Consider the following 18,549-nt stretch of genomic DNA (forward strand, 5'->3'; position numbering starts at 1 on the left):
AGGATTACTGAAGCCAATACTTGAGGATTTATTTATTTATATACTTATTTACTTATTTATTTCCTTATTTCCTTTCCTCACTGGGCTATTTTCCCTCCTGGAGCCCTTGGACATATAGCATACTGCTTTTCCAACTAGGGCCGTAGCTTAGAGTAGTGATAGTAATAATAGTAATAGTAGTAACTCGTGTTATTGCAAGATCTGTTACAGGCCAAATTCATATGAATACAGAGTGAACATGGTGCCATGACCAAGATTTTGTGCTCGTGGTAATTCAAGCAATTGCATAAACACTAGTATATAAGGCCAATTATATACATTGCATCTACAAAGGCATTGTTGGACTAGAGAGCTAAAGATATTTTATCCCTAAAATAAGTTTGGAAAGGAATTTTCTATTTACAGTATGATTTATAGATTGTTTATTCAGCTTCCATTATCTCATCCTGATCGTGCATATCTCATAATTATCATGTTGCAAGATCAATATCGTTTACCTTTCTTCTTCTAAGAAAGGTAATATATTCGTAAGTTGAGCTATATCATACAAACCTGATATAGAAAATGTAGAGTTGCATTAAAGTTATTTATCTTATTGATCTTGCTTGAGGTTACCTGACGCAAAATTTCCTAGAACACACAATTCTACTTTCAATGAAAATTAAACATAAATTAGAATACAACACGCATAATATACTTTATCACTTTTACAATTGTATAGAATCAAACCATTTTACTATTAACATCTAATGTTAATCATCTATTTCATAAAGTTAATCAGCATAGCCTCCTGGCTAGTACAGTGATAGTGTTCGCCTAGCATTCGCATGGCAGCAGCTCGATCCCAGCCCGGGACCGTGAATCTAAGCTATTTACTGGGGAGGCCACTGCTGTGCTTGGGCACCAGAGTGGGGGCCATGAGTTTGCCCGGCTAACGTTCTGGTGATCATCTATTCTGATGAAACTGGAACGGAAACTAGACGCCTTTAAAAAAAGATGTTTGGTCTCATTAGTTTGTGTTGGTGTTAAGGTTTTGTTTTGGTCTTAATGTTTTACTTCACCAGCCTCTTCCTCTTCTTCCTCTTCTGGACTTAGACAGCAAGTCAGTATTTGGTAGAGAGAGATGCCAAGGAAGAGAGAGGCCAGCGATCCAATGTTGGACAACAGCTGAACGCTGCTGTATCGCCATGACTCGGACACCTGAAAAAAAAAAGAGAAGTTTTGATTTTGTCCTATATTGAATAAATGAAAGACAATTCAAAATCAAATTCCAATGAGAGTCTTTCTCTTAAGAATATGCTTTGCATTTCTTGATTATTTTTTTTTTAATTCCATACAATAAATTTGAAATGTTTGTTTCATGTACAGTGTAAGTCAAAACTGGGGCCACAGTCCAATCTGACCTCTGATACTTCTTAAAAGATAAAAGTTATAGCCCTATATATGGCAAGGTTTGGTTATTTTTTTACATGTCATAAGTTCTGTAATTAATTATTATTTTTAAAAGCTAACCATAAATTCTTGCATAATCTTCTTAACAAACAAATAAACTGGTAATTATTGAACAGACTAAAAACTAACAAATTTGGGAGGAACTACGACACCATGGGGCCATCTTTAAAGGGGGGGGGGGAGTGTCTAACCTGAACTTTGCCCCGGATATTTAGGTTAGATTTTGTTTCTGGGTCACTTAGATACATGTGAAGGTTTCCATAAAATTTCTTGCCAAATACTTTTTAGGGGGTTTTATACATAACTTCTACAAAACAAAACAATTATTTGCTATGTTTTAAGAGACATCTTTATTTTACCTGTGTGAACATCGGCTTTGTGGGGCCATCTTTGTGGGCGATCTAACCTGAACTTTGCCCCAGAAATTTAGGTTAGATTCTATGTTTCTGGGTTACTTAGATACATATGAAATTTCACATAAAATTTTAGCCAAATAATTTTTTGGGGTCTATACATAACTTATTAGAAAACAAAACAATTATTTTCTATGTTTCAAGAAACATCTTTATTTTACCTGTGTGAACATTGGCTTTGTGGGGCTATCTTTGTGGGGATCTAACCTGAACTTTGTCCCAGAAATTTAGGTTAGATTCTATGTTTCTGGGTTACGTAGATGCATATGAAGGTTCACATAAAATTTTAGCCAAATATTTTTTTTGGGGTCTATACATAACTTATTTGAAAATAAAACAATTATTTGCTATGTTTCAATATACATATTTATTTTACTTGTATGAACATCGGCTTTGTGGGGCCATCTTTGTGGGGGATCTAACCTGAACTTTGCCCCAGAAATTTAGGTTAGATTCTGTTTCTGGGTCAGTTAGATACATATGAAGGTTCACATAAAATTTTAGCCAAATAATATTTTGGGGTCTATACATAACTTATTAGAAAACAAAACAATTATTTGCTATGTTTTAAGAAACATCTTTATTTTACCTGTGTGAACATCGGCTTCTGGAATGCGATGCTAACGTCAGTCAGCTTGGCACTGCCTTGGTTCACTGAGTAGTAGAGCAAATTGCAACTCTGAGGACATGATTCTTCGCACTGTCTTTTAGCTTCCAAAGGATCTTGAAGAATCTCTCCAGGGGAATTGAAGTATTTAGGGAATATGGCATAGTCTTCTCTGATAGTAAAGAGCGAAAGATTGTTAAAAATCCATTTTTAGAAACTACTGTACGATTTACATGTGGCCACAAAAAAAAAAAAAAAAAAAAAAAAAAAAAACAACATAACTCAAACTTATATAATATAGCTTTCTCTGAAGGCGATACACAAACTCTTTCACCACGTTAAGGTATCCCCACTCAGAAAGGAATATTTCTATATATGGTCATTATTACATGGATACAAATTTTACAAGAAATACCTGGAGGCGATACACAAACCCTTTCACCCCGTTAAGGTATCCCCACTCAGAAAGGGATATTTATTTATATGGTTATTATCATATGGATACAAATCTTACAAAAAATACCTGTAGGCGATACACAAACCCTTTCACCACCTTAAGGTATCCCCACTCAGAAAGGGATATTTATATATATGGTCATTATTATATGGATACGAATTTTACAAGAAATACCCGTAGGCGATACATAAACCCTTTCACCACGTTAAGGTATCCCCACTCAGAAAGGAATATTTATTTATATGGTTATTATCATATGGATACAAATCTTACAAAAAATACCTGTAGGCGATACACAAACCCTTTCACCACCTTAAGGTATCCCCACTCAGAAAGGAATATTTCTATATATGGTCATTATTATATGGATACAAATCTTACAAAAAATACCGGTAGGCGATACACAAACTCTTTCACCACGTTAAGGTATCCCCGCTCAGAAAGGAATATTTCTATCTATGGTCATTATTATATGCATACAAATCTTACAAGAAATACCTGTAGGCGATACACAAACCCTTTCACCACCTTAAGGTATCCCCACTCAGAAAGGGATATTTCTATATTTGGTCATTATTACATGGATACAAATCTTATAAGAAATACCGGTAGGCGATACACAAACCCTTTCACCACCTTAAGGTATCCCCACTCAGAAAGGGATATTTCTATATATGGTCATTATTATATGGATACAAATTTTACAAGAAATACCTGTAGGCGATACACAAACCCTTTCACCACATTAAGGTATCTCCACTCAGAGAGGGATATTTCTATATATGGTAAATATATGGATAAAAATCTTTTAGAAAATACCTGGAGCATAATGGTGCCGAAGACCAATTAGCAAAAGGCAGACGACATCCCACTTTTTTTATGGCAGCCCGGGTCAAACACTGTTGGATACAACTCGGTCTGTGTCCGCCTGTGATGTTTCTGGCATCGACGCAAGGCGAGGACGGAGTGCTCAGTCGGTTGAAGGCGTCCAGAGAGACTTCAAGTCTTGCTCCAAAGGTATTGGATGTCAGTGCAACCTTTGTGTGATTATTGAAAGCAGATGATCATATTCATAGGGCTGATCGATGTATGGTTCTGCAATATTGTGTATGACTAAAGTAACTAACGCTAGGTAGTTTGTAATACAGGATTATGTTGTGATACAGATGATCTTATTCATGGGACCAATAAATTTATGTTCTACAATATTGTACAAGAAGAAAATAACGCTATGTATATGCTATAATGCAGATGATCATATTTATAGGATCAATCGATTTATGCTTCTTCAATATTGTACAAAAATTTCCCTTTTCTTACATAATTGCAAGATGTCAGAATTGAAGTCGGTCGACTAAAATTCTATTCTCTATTTTAACAAGTGTGTAATGAATAATCAAATGTATTGGATGTAATTGAATATAATTAGATATAATTGAACCTATATGTGATTAATGAAAGTAGATGGTCATGTAGTTTGTAGTGCATATATATACTATATAAGAATGGTCATATTCATAGGACCAATAGATTTATGATTCCGCAATAGTCTACTTCAAGAAGATAGAGAGCTATCAGTTTTTTTGTTCCCTAAGTTTTAAATGCATAAAAATATTGAAGCTTCTTCTCTCTCTCTCTCTCTCTCTCTCTCTCTCTCTCTCTCTCTCTCTCTCTCTCTCTCTCTCTCTCACCACTTCTGCTTAAATCTGAGAAATAAATATAAATACACCAAAAGCGTTAGACTGCTCTTAATATTATTTTACTGGCTAAGCTACATCCCTAGTTGGAGAGCCAGGAAGCTATAAGCTCAAGGGTCCCAGAAGGGAAAATAGCCCAGTGAGGAAAGGAAATAAGGAAATGAATAAACTACAAGAGAGGTGATATTCAGACATTATTAAGATCTGTAACAGTATTTAAAAATTGAAAATTGAAGAAGATCTGGCTGCCTTTTCTTCCTCATACTACATTAAAGCTACAAGAAATTTGATGCATCAACATTACTAAGACAGTGTCGTTTTTTCAGCCTAACTATGGCTCCGGACATTTCACAGATGATACTGTACCTACCGTGTGTCACACAATCGTACATAGTAACGATATTTCATTTTTTGTATGTATTATGCTTGTATCTTTGCTCTCCACTCATACTGATAAGACCCTGATATAACATGTCTGTTTTTCTTACCGTTAACTGTTAACCGGTGAGCTTTTTGGTTGAACATGAAATTGTCTGTTATGTTTTGCATGCCCTTTTTGCCTGGGGTTTGTGTATATAAAAACGAGTGTTCTGTAATAAAGTGGACTCAGTTGCTTTCATCCTGCCTTTGAGTCACAACCTTCTCTCGGCTTGTCTCAATATAGACTCATTGATAAAGACTTAAGTGTCGCATCTCGAGTTTGCTATTCGCATTCAGCCGAATCTAAAAGGCCAAATTATCTCTGGATTGGGAAATGTGAAAGACAAAATTCTTTATACTTATTTCTCACCCGGTTAAAAATTTTCCGTCATAAAAACGGCAAATGCCGAGCAATATTTATTCCAGAATTTTTACCGTTTTGAAAACGGATATATTGACGCTAAGGAGTGATATCACGGTCACCAACACGTAAAATGATAATAAAAAAATAGGGTAAATTTACGATCACCGTTATTTCACTGAAATACGGCTTAGACCAGTAGATTTTTACGAATAATTTCCGATTAAATTTAGGTTTTTTTTTTTTTTTTTTTTTTTTTTTTTTTTTTTTTTTTTTTTTTTTTTTTTTTAGTAGTGTGGCGTTATCCCCACATTAAGGGATTGGTTGCCTTCTGCGGTGCCTTCTATCGAAGGCATCTTCTTCCACCAAACCTCCTCTCTCCATATCATCCTTCACCTTATCTCGCCATCTAATTATCTGCCTCCCTTTTGATCCTCTCCCCCTAACAGGCTCCTCCCAAGCCATCCTCACTCCCTCCCCACCATCCATCCTAAAAAGTTCTTTATACCATAACATCTAAAATCATCACCTATGCCTTTAAAGGTTCCCTTTAACCATCTGACTAATGATATAATTTACTCCTGAAAATAGGATGAGAATGAAAAATAATCTAATCTTTTAAATCTACGTAAGCTATCTTTTTTATCGTCATGTAAAACTAATGCGAGACTGAACAGTTGCCCTCTCTCTGGTCTGTTTTCAGACTCCCTGGAAGTTTGATAGGCAACGCTTTAGATAATGCCTTTTTAGTGGCTATCTATGTAATAAATCTAGTATCGAATTACAAATATCAAACAAGTAATTGTGGGAGAAAGATATGAAAGGAATGAAGAATATGTATGAAAAAGATCCAAGAAAGTAGACTGAAGTGGTATGGTCATGTCATGAGAAGAGATGAACAGTATATTGGGAGGAGAGTGATGGAAATGGAGGTACTGGGAACGAGAAGGAGAGGGAGACCAAAGCAAAGGTGGATGGACTGTATTAAGGATGACCTTCGATCAAAGGGATTAACCGGTGATGAAGTGTGGGACAGAGGTAGATGGAGAACGCTGGCCAGAAATATCGACCCCACATAGAAGTGGGAAAAGATAAAAACAAAGAAGAAGAAGAATGTGCATGAAACGTGTATGAAAAAGCCAGATATCTCCATGTTCATTTTATTGTCTTCTGACAAATATGTTTGCATCGTGATCTAAAACTAGCCCTTGGTACTCACTGGAAAATAAGTTCCATCGTCGGCCAACAGAGGGATCTGATGAGGCGCATGCACAAAGATATTCAGCTTGAATTTATAAATGTAGCAGCTCCAGCAGTCCTCCAACCATATGGGACTGAACATTCCGTCCATGGGCCAGTAATAAGTTGGGTCGTAACATCTTATTCTTTTCATAATTTGAGATTTCAAGTTCTGATGCAGAGGAAAAACATTAAGTGTTTTTTTCAAGCGCAAGTGAAAATAATGACAAATTTGATATCTATTGAAGACCAAGTGTTGAATTGACTTTGAATAATCATATGGAAAAAGGCTACTTCAGAATTAATGTTTTTTCATGTTGCAATAATTTATCATAAGCAAAAAGATTGAGTGTTTTTCTTAAAGTGCAAGTGAAAATAATGACAAATTTGATATCTATTGAAGATCAAGTGTTGAATTAACTTTGAATATTCATAAGAAAAAACGAATACTTCAGAATTAATTGTTTTTTCCTCTCGAAATAATTTATCATAAGGAAAAGATTAAGTGTTTTTGTTAAAGTGCAAAGGAAAAAAAAAAGACAAATTTGTTATCAATTGAAGACTAAATATTGAATTAACTTTGATATGCTACTTCAGAATTAATTGGCTTTCATGTTGCAATAACTTATCAAAGAGAAAATATTTTTTTAAGTGCAAGTGAAAATAATGACAAATTTGATATCAATTGAAGACCAAATGTTGAATTAACTTTGATTATTCATAAAAAATGCCACTTCAGAATTATTTGTTTTTTCATGTTGCAAAATTTTTTGTTAAAGTGCAAAAGAAAAATAATGATACTTATTATCAATTGAAGACCAAATGTTGAATTAACTTTGAATATTCAACAGATTGTGAGTTTTTTCAAAGTGCAATTGAAAATAAAGACAAACTTGACAACAATCGCAGACCAAATATTGAATTAACTTTGATATGCTACTTTAGAATTAATTGTTTTTCATGTTACAATAACTTTTCAAGGGGGGAAAAAAGTCATTTTTTTTTCTAAAGTGCAAGGTGAAATAATAACAAACTTGATATCAACTAAAGACCAAATATTGAATTAACTTTGATATATATACATATTCAAGAGCTATATTTGAATACCATCATAAACCCTAGTATCTTACAGTAAGCTGTATGATGAGCTCTGAATGAGGTGTTACTCGAGACCGAGGAGAGGTGAACGTGAAACATCTATTTAAAGATGTGACGACAGTTTTCATTGGAAGTTTTTCGTTGTTTTTGGTGCTCTCGCGAAAACTTTCTGAGATTTCATACGTCTCCGAGTCAAACTGCAAAAGAAAATCGATTTATTATTAAGAGGCAGTCAATTGGTAAGAAGGTAATATTATATGTTAAGTATGGAGTTGGGATATCTTAATTTGGTGAAAGGGTTTGTGTATTTGTAGTAGGGCCACCCATACTAGGTTGGGTTAGTTTGCTGTGAGCGATCAGGCTAGAATCGCCTACCATCATCAATCTGCACAGGCCAGAGTAGTGATGGAAACTGCCCAAACTCCAGGCATGAATAAGGATATACCTGAGGCCTTTGTCCTGCAGTGGACTAAAAACGCCTGCATTTGTTGTTGTTGTTGTTGTGTCACAAGAAACATTATGAAACAGTAACAAAAAAGACTGGCTCATCTTAACAGGTAATTTCCCAAATAAACTAGTTGCCCAAAACATTTGCATGATTTTCAAGTTTAAATTCTACGCACACAATTCACGCAAAACTTATGCATGCATTTATCCTGTCTTTTAACCATTCATTTATGCACGAATCAGTCAATTCTTTTCTCACCTTTATTGAACGGAATAAATCCGATTTCTTCCAAGCCACGTTCCTCCACAGAGTCTCTAGGTCACCAGTCCAGTTCCCAGGAAGATCATTCAGTAATTCATTAAATACACCATCCCAATCACAGCTGAAATAGCAGGGATTATATGAGACTATTCTTCCAACTTCTCTTTATAATGTAATGTAAGAAAATCAGTTGATCAATGCTTAGATAAGTATATTTCGAGGTGGTTTATTCAAATTGATCTGGATTTTATGAACAAGTGAATAGTACCATCGATCTCTTGGGGGTCCCACACACGAATATATTTTCAGTGGTCGGTGGCTACCACTGTTTCATGGGGAATAATGAAAGGCATTTGTTTCTACACTTAAAAAAAAAAACCGTAATTCTAATCGTTAATTCTCCGTAAAAATATACTGTTCTCAGCCGTATTTCAGTAAAATACAGGCGACCGTAATTGTTACCCTAATTTGTTACTATCTTTTACGGGTTGGTGACAGTAATATCACTTCTTTACGTCAATATATCCGTTTTTAAGATGGCAAATGCCTGGCAACATTCATTCCAGGATTTTTACAGTTGTTTTACGGCAAATTTTTAACAGTGTATGGATGTCCGCACATGAGTCAGTTTTTAGTGGTACACTTAAAAATTTGCCGTAAAAATATGGTAATTAAATCTTGCCAGGCATTTATCGTTTTAAAAACGGAAATATTGGCGTAAAGGAGTGATACTATGGCCACCAACCCGTAAAATATAATAACAAACTATGGTAAAATTACGGTCGCCTATATTTTACTGAAATATGACTGAGAGCAGTATATTTTTACGGAGATTTTCCAATTAAAATTACGGTCTTTTTAAATATTGATCTGGCAGTAATTTCAGTCTTTTTGGAAGCATTTTAAACGTTATAGATGTTGTGTGAGCAAAGATCTAGCAATAATTTTAGTTGGCTGGAAGCATATTACACATTATAGATGCTATATATATATATATATATATATATATATATATATATATACATATATATATATATATATATATATATATATATATATATATATATATATATATATATTTATATGTATATATATATATATATATATATATATATGTATATATGTATATATGTATATATATATATATATATATATATATATATATATATATATATATATATATATATTTACACACACACATATATATATATATATATATATATTTGTGTGTGTGTGTTTGTGTGCTTGTGTGTATTATATGTATGCATATATATGTATATACTATTATTATTATCATTGTTATTATCATTATTATTATTATTTCGTGGAACCACGAAACTGGGAGCCACCATCCACGTGTGTGGGAGCCCTTACTCTACCCAAAGGGGATAATGAATATTTACTTGTATTTGAAAGTGATGTTTGAATCCCAAAATTTGTTGCAGTGGTGAGAGAAGTTGTAGGAAACTCCTGCTGAAGCCAGGCGATGTGGATGAAAGGGTGGCCACATGCAGAAGGTGACGCTTGGAAACACGACGTCTTCCAAATAACGCGTCTCGTAGCTGAGGTAAAGTCTCTGTGGTTAGTTTAATTTTCGTAGGATAACATCAATAGGATATAGCCATAAGTGAATAAGTCAACAACAACAACAACAACAAAATTAGAATTTTTCTTCTCTTTAGTTTGGCTCTTTCCTTATCATTTCAAGTTTCCCCAAAAGAGCATATAAAAATTATTCATATTTAATTATCTTTTAATTTTACGACAAGAATTATCACATGGATAGAATTTCTAAAAAAAAAAAGGTGAAAATACATGTAACGGACTGTAGCCATAAGTTAATACAACAACAACAACAACAACAACAACAACAACTACAACAACAAAGTTGGATTTTTTTCTTCCCTTTCTTTCTGGCTCTTTCCTTCCCTAATCTTATTTCAATTTTCCCTTAAAGACCATGTAGCAATTTAAATTTTCGTATTTTTTTACTATTACGACAGTAATTATTTCATCTATAGAATTTCTAAAAAAAAAAAAAAGGGGGGGGGGGGCAAAAATATATGTAACGAACTGTAGCTTAAAGTCAATACGTCAACAACAACAACAACAACAATAACGACAAAGTTGGACCTTTTTCCTCCCTTTATTTCTGGCTCTTTCCTTCCTTAATCTTATTTCAGTGTACGAATGTTCCTTAGTATTATTATTATTATTATTATTATTATTATTATTATTATTATTATTATTATTATTGGTGTTGTTGTTGTTGTTGTTGTTGTTATTATTACTATTATTATTATTATTACCAGCTGAGCTACAACCCTAGTTGGAATAGCAGGATGCTATAAACCCAAGGGCTCCAACAGGGAAAATAGCCCAGCGAGGAAAGGAAACAAGGAAATGAATAAACTACTGTAGTCTGGGTGTTTTACCTTGTAAAGACAGGATATGTAGAGTAGTCCAGGTATTGATTAATGGCTAAAGGAAAGAAAATGACAGCACAGGGAATAAATGCTATCATCCACCACAGGTGATTTCGACACCATTTTCTGAAAAAAATAATGTATCAAAAATTAGATTTTTAGTCGTTCAATTCTGATAATTGTTTTTAAAATTATTATTTTGCGTGTTACATTATATCCAGACATTCACACACACTCACCCATGTATATGTATATATATATATATATATATATATATATATATATATACTGTATATATATTATACACATAAATAAATAAATATATATATATATATACATATATATATATATATATATATATATATATATATATATATATATATATTTATGTATATATATTATACACACATAAATATATTTCTATATATATACATATATATATATATAAACTGTATGTATATATATATATATACATATATATATATATATATATATATATATATATATATATATATATATATATATATATGTATATATATACATATATATATGTATATATATACATATATATATATATATATATATATATATATATATATATATATATACATACATCTACCGTACGTCTTTCTCCTTTCTTATCCATACTATTATTCAAGAAACATTCATTATATTACCAACGGTCACGGTAAACTTCTCAAACAGACAACCTACGATTCCGATTGTTATATCCTCTAAAATAATAACCTTTCAGATAAATGAATAGATAAAGGAACACGGTAAAGAAGTAAAAATGTTGAACAAACAGAAATACTCTTTATATGAGTAAGAATTAAAAAGGGGGAAAATTGAACAGAAAAATATGCTCACCCATTCTCACTGTCAGTCAATGAGGTTTTTTGGTTTGGAGAAGTTTCATCAATCCATGATAGGCTATTGAGCTGTTTGGACTTCTCCTCCACTGTGTAAACAGCCTTTTTAGATCCTGAAATTAGTTGGCTCGAGGGAACTATTATAGGAGGGATATACATCACTTTATCAGGAACAGTGTCATTTACTGGTGGCAATTTCGGTTTATAAAAGAAATCACTTTTCGGGCTTGATTCCTTTCTGTTCTTGATTCGTCTTGCTTTGGATATTAATCTGTAAGAAAATTATCCATAAAGATTATCAGTTTCAAATAATTCCCATTAAAAATATAATAATATCTAAATATGTACAGTTGGACACATGAACTCCCGGGACACCCTACTTGGAGGAGATGTACCCAGCCATACCCTCACTGCGTGGCGAGTTCCTGTGTTAAGGTTAAGCCCCATGTTCATTGTTACTTGCCGCGAAGTAAGGGTATGATATGGTGCACCTTCTTCCAAACAAGGCGTACCAGGGACTCGTGTGTCCAACTGTACAACCTGAACGACTACCTCCTGCTTTTTTTTTTAGAATTTAATTACGATTTTTTAAAACCATCTGGCATCAATATGTGACCTATTCCTAAGAATCTATAAGACCAAGACTTGACTTTGATTTGAATTGCTAACTGATATTATGACATCAAGTAATATTTCCAAGACGGATTTTGATTCAGAAAGAGCTATGGCATCATGATATCAGTGCCATGAAGTTGATATTTTCGTATATGATATGAATATAACATCATGACATTAATGTTACGCAACCTAAGATAGGATATTTATCTAGGGTTGTGGTGGCCGATGTGGTAACGTCTCTGCCTGATGATTGCCAGACTGGGGTTCGAGTCGCGCTCAAACTCGTTAGTTTCTTTGGTCGCTGCTTCCTCGCCATCCTTGTGATTTAAGTGGCATCGATGTCATGTTGATTGAAAACTACATAAAGGTTTAAAGGCCGCTAATGAATGGCTGAGGCAGGACAATGCCCTAGAGACTGACCATATATACATATGATTAGCACCCAAGCCACCTCTCTACCCAAGCTAGGAACAGGGAGGGCCAGACAATGGCTGCTGATGACTAAGCAGATAGGTCTATAGACTCCTGCAAACCCACCATCGTTAGGTAATAAGTAGATGAGCTTGCAGACACTACAAGAAACTATCGAGTTTGAGCGGGACTCGATCTCCCGTCCAGCAGAACGCCAGGCAGGAACGTTTTCTATAGGCTACCTTGGGAAAGATAAAAGAAACTCTTTAGGTATGGCAATAAGCTCTTCTATAGCCATCTTTTTTCAGTGAGGCAGATTTGCACCGACTCGCAGGGCTGCCCTTTTAGCTCGGAAACTTTTCTAATAGCTGATTGGTTGGAAGTATTCGGACGAAAATACTTCCGACCAATCAGCTAGCTATCAAGAAACTTCTCCGAGCTAAAAAGGGCACCCCTGCGAGTCAGTGCAAATCTGCTCCACTTAAAAAATATTGACTTTAGGAGAAAGAAACTACAAAATCTCAAACAGCTCTATTTCGTGCATTGAAGGGACTGAAAAAGGAAATATAAAAAGGTGTTACTTGATAAGGGTAAAAGAGACACTTTTTAGCTCTTCATTATATCTTAGAACATCATGTCAGGGATTTGAAGACATCAAAAAACCCACCGTTTTCCGAATAAAAGGGCCTTTGTTGCTAGAGCCATGACCAGGATAGTTGCAGACTGCAGAACCGATAAGAAGGATAAGCCCAGGTAAAGGCCCATGGCACCCCCGATCTCACAGAGGGCTCTGCCCAACGGCCACACGAGCTCTTCCTCTGTACGCGTGTGGAGTGACACGTCTTGGCGAATGATGATGCTTCTCTGGGAGAAATGTACGGTGTGAGTTTGTTATGGTTTCAGATTATTACAGTGATGCCCTTTGAATTATACATACAAAGGGTTACACTAGAGCCATATTATTATTATCATTATTATTATTATTATTATTATTATTATTATTATTATTATTATTATTATTATTAGCTAAGCTCCAACCTTAGTTGGAAAAGAAGGATGCTGTAAGCCCATGGGCTCCAACAGGGAAAAATAGCCAGAGAGGAAAGGAAATTATTATTATTATTATTATTATTATTATTATTATTATTATTATTATTATTATTATTAACTAAGCTACAACCTCAGTTGGAAACGCATGATTATATAAGCCCAACGGCTCCAACAGGGAAAAACATCCTAGTGAGGAAAGGAAATTATTATTATTATTATTATTATTATTATTATTATTATTATTATTAGCTAAGCTACAACCTTAGATGGAAAAGCATGATTATATAAGCCCAAGGGCTCCAACAGAGAAAAATAGGCCAGAGAGGAAAGGAAATTATTATTATTATTATTATTATTATTATTATTATTATTATTATTAGCTAAGCTACAACCTTAGTTGGACAAGAAGGATGCTATAAGCCCATGGGCTCCAACAGGGAAAAATACCCCAGAGAGGAAAGGATATTATTATTATTATTATTATTATTATTATTATTATTATTATTATTATTATTATTATTATTAACTAAGCTACAAACTCAGTTGGAAAAGAAGGATGCTATAAGCCCAACGGCTCCAACAAGGAAAAATATCCTAGTGAAGAAAGGAAATTATTATTATTATTATTATTAGCTAAGCTACAACCTTAGTTGGACAAGAAGGATGCTATAAGCCCATGGGCTCCAACAGGGAAAAATAACCCAGAGAGGAAAGGAAATTATTATTATTATTATTATTATTATTATTATTATTATTAGCTAAGCTCCAACTTTAGATGGAAAAGAAGGATGCTATAAACCCATGGGCCCCAACAGGGAAAAATACCCCAGAGAGGAAAGGAAATTATTATTATTATTATTATTATTGTTGTTGTTGTTGTTGTTGTTGTTGTTAGCTAAACTACAACCCTAGTTTGAAAAGCAGGATATTATAAGGGGTCTAACAAAGAACTGTAATTAAAAGTCACAGTGTTTAGATACAGCGTGAGAGAGAGAGAGAGAGAGAGAGAGAGAGAGAGAGAGAGAGAGAGAGAGATTTTTTATCCATACCTAATCTTAATTACCTTCTAATCAAAGTAGTTTCAAATATCAGGTTTTAAGAAATCTTTTCTCCAATTTGCAAGACAATTGACATTCAATCACTTTATAAAATAATAGAGAAACAAATAAAAAAGGTGAATTATATTTTGTAGTTGATAAAGCTAAACTTCATGAAAGTAGATTAAAATGTAGACTTTTTCATAATTCGAAAAATAAAATGTACTTCTAACAAATGATTTTTGCTAAATATTTTTTTCTGATAGATAGTAAGATCTTAAAAGCCTCCGACGAGACAATATTAATCCAGTACCAAATGTTTATATACTATTAGATAGTGAGGCAATTGCTTTGATGTGATATCATGCTTAAATCCTTTAATTTGTAAATGAATCTACCATGTATATTTCTCTGATTTGATAATTAACTCAAAGTAGAGAGAGAAGTTTATAAATTCTAGCGTAACATCATATAGAAAATGATAAAAATATTTAGAATGACAAAAACATTACCTGTTTGCCTGTGACCAAAAAGCTAGGTGTAACTGATATAAATGTTCTTTTGCACTGAGTGGGGCACTTTTCTTGACAAATATCCCTTGCTTTAGTCATAGTTTGTAACTCATAATCCATCTTCCCTTCACGAAAATCCTGAACGGTGCATTCTGGTAATGTATTATCCTGCAGGTATGGAGGTACACATCCTTTCTGCAGAGCTATTTGTGCCAACATACATTCATCTATACAGTCCATTTGATGGTACTTAGGATCTGACGAACAAGGATCTACAGGAGTGTCCAGTAGGTGTCGAAATGTATATCTGATGTTGATACCCTCAAGACAGGGAAGATGGCGGTAGCAATTACTACCTGGATAGATGGACCACAAATCTAGGCTGTCGGAAAGTATGACAACAGGGTTGTAATCCGATGCAGTGACCGTTAGTAAAACGTGCATTTTCTTGCTGTAATAACTGGTCCATGTGCAAGATGTATCTGGAGACAAATAGGAGCAATTCATGTTTGTGTACTGACTCTCCGTCTCAAATTCAAACGACGTGCTTCCAGTCATATCCTTCGATTGATAACAGATGTTCTGACTGGTCAGCAAAGATTTCCAAGTACTATTTAACGGTTTTGTATCGGTCTCATTTATCAGAAGAGGAAGAGGGAGTTTTGTCCTGTCCCAGACATCAGTGAGTATAGCATTAGGTGGCTGGCTGTCAAAACTTGTCATCCATAGGTTTATTACTTGATCTATGTCACAGATAAGTATTTTTGTGACGTTAATCCCGTCCCCTAGACTTCTGCAGGCTGAATCTGGATAGACAAAACCTAGTTCGACCATACTTGAAAGTGAATATGGAACCGAACTACATACCGTTATACGTGGAGCTTCGTCAGGCCTTTGTTGCAAAGATATCTTAGTTGATGTGGGGTAACTGAAGTAAGAAGAGGCTGTGTTATATGAGTGTATAATGAAAGTAATCCAGAAGAATATATTAAAGGTGAGAATAATCCATTTCTTAGGTGAAAGCAGTGAGTGTTCTAGAAGATAGCTATGAACCTTTGCTCTATAGGATTTTGTACATTCTTTTTTAATTATTGGGGGTTCTGCTAATGTCGTTTGATCTCCTAAACGTTTTACGGTGACCCCAAACTTACTGGTAGCTTCTGTGGCTTTTTTCCTGCAAAAGATATATTGCACAAATTAGTTTTTATGTTTAATTGTTTTATTTACCCTTACATGAATTAAAACTACAATCAAAAGGGGCCCTCAAGATTATCAAAAGGCAGTCATAAATATTTTTTTAATACTTTGGCTGCTGAGGCTACGCCAATTATCCATTTGTAATACATAGGCCTATTATCCATTCTCTACTAAAAATATATTTTAAAACCCCATTTTTATTTCTGAAAGTTTTACAAGCTCTTGCATGACATGCATACAGTGATACTTGCTCATTTATTTATTATATTGATTAAATAGGCCTATGATATCATTTCGATTTTGTCATTATCAAAGTATCAATTTTGATGAAATTTACTCTACACATTTCAAAAATAGTGCCAATTTAGCTTTTAAGTGCTTTAGTTCATAAAAAAAGCAATAGTATGAGATCGTAAAGGCAAATAGCATTTTCTTATGAATAATATGTTCGTGAACTGTATCAGAACTACTACTTCATTGCTATCTGTACATGTCTCTGACTATTATAAAGAACATAGCTTTACATTCTTCATTGCTTTTAAAAATAATCACATGGAGTGTCCTCGGGTCCAATGATCAATAATATTGATTACAAAGTTTCTTAGATAATTCAAAATATGTGATACACCCTTTTCGAGATTCATGACATTTAGTAGCTGTATAAAAGTAATTATCTTATTATTTTGTCAAACTAGTACAAGTTAGGATATAAGTACCATACCTGTGTCGTTCTGAACAGCAGAGATTTTCAAGCAGGCCAGAATATCTGCAGAAAAGGTTAACAACAGCTACAGCTATTGAAAAGCCACACGTGCCCAGCCAAAGACCAATCCCCCCTCCTACATCTGCCAAGAAGTTTGGAAGAGTATAAGCTCTGGTCTCCGTTATTTGCATGTGCCTCATCGTTGCTAATCTCACGTTGATGTGTGAATCACCATTTCCTTCTGTGGAAGAAACGTAGTAAACTCTTACCTGACACGACAGGTTACAGTGACTGCAATTCTGCCACCAATTCTGATCACCTTTCAGAGCTTGTACGTCTCTAGCTTGTAGTACCCGCCATGCATCTAAATTAGGGCAAATGACAATTTCTTCCTTAAAATCCACGCTGCAGTTTGCACTGGTCACAGAATTCTGCAGATAACAGTCAAGATAGCACCGTGAGTGAGATAATGATGATGTACAAGGCTTCTTTGGTGTATTTTGGAGTATCGTTTCTTCGTAATCTACATAGATTGTTAGCTTATTTGTCAAAGATGTAGATATAGCTGGTTGAAGCATGCCAGGTAATGGTTTCTCACCAGCAGCATGTACCATGATGAAAAATCTCTGATCGCCTGCATCTTTGTTATACTGTTGAAGTCTTACAGTGCAGTTCATACCGCATTTCTTCTGAAAGTCCTCACAGCTTAGATAATTGTAACCAGGACAGCCACTTATGTGGTTCTCTGTGAAATTTAGCCTGGCAACATCGACCTCAGTGTTGTGAAATTCCTTTTCTGGAAGCCAAGAGTAACATGGCATTGATGCCAGAAAGTTTCCTGCCCATTTGATCTTCTGGACTGCATCTCCTGCCCAGTAGACATTCCCAATGATCTCGCTGACATCAACTTTCACTTCATTCCAAATGAAGGGTTGCGAACGCTGAGCATAGCCATCTAGAGTGTAAAGAGTAGTGAGCATACACTTGTATAAGTTATCACATGATGTGTCCAGCCCATTTTCGACCATCTTTGATATGCTCCAAGGTGGTGTAGTGCAGATTGTTATAGCCATAGCCGGAATCGGTTTTTCATCAAGGACCCTCATTGTTGAATATGTAGAATACGTCAACAGTTCTCTGAAAGCGTTGTATATGTGAAGCATCAAAATGACAGAACAGGATATGAAAACAAGTCCTCTCCATATTTGTTTCCAGTTTGAACATTTGTGAGTGTGGTCTTTCTTCTTCTTTGCGTTAGAGTGGTGATTGT

At 34.4% G+C, this 18,549-nt stretch overlaps 2 protein-coding genes across 2 annotated transcripts in view; one reads left to right on the top strand and one right to left on the bottom strand.

Moving 5' to 3' along the window:
* Positions 1–493: 493 nt before the first annotated feature.
* Positions 494–16,367, bottom strand: LOC137645544 (uncharacterized). The gene is made up of 12 exons (XM_068378347.1): positions 15,380–16,367; positions 13,448–13,644; positions 11,750–12,022; positions 10,889–11,005; positions 9,857–10,015; positions 8,451–8,574; positions 7,777–7,941; positions 6,627–6,818; positions 3,749–3,966; positions 2,455–2,644; positions 1,062–1,200; positions 494–552 (listed from the first exon to the last, which is right to left on the bottom strand). The coding sequence occupies exons 1-12, from the start codon at positions 16,211–16,213 to the stop codon at positions 494–496; spliced, it is 2,667 nt and encodes an 888-aa protein (XP_068234448.1). The 5' UTR covers positions 16,214–16,367.
* The window catches only part of LOC137645063 (probable imidazolonepropionase), a 37,274-nt gene continuing 28,626 nt past the window's right edge, over positions 9,902–18,549 (top strand). Inside the window, exon 1 of the mRNA XM_068377915.1 lies at positions 9,902–10,020. The gene's annotated coding sequence lies outside the window, so the exon portion shown is untranslated. The remainder of the gene's footprint in view (positions 10,021–18,549) is intronic.

This window comes from Palaemon carinicauda, chromosome 8 (genome assembly GCF_036898095.1).
Source record: "Palaemon carinicauda isolate YSFRI2023 chromosome 8, ASM3689809v2, whole genome shotgun sequence".
Classification (NCBI taxonomy): domain Eukaryota; kingdom Metazoa; phylum Arthropoda; class Malacostraca; order Decapoda; family Palaemonidae; genus Palaemon; species Palaemon carinicauda.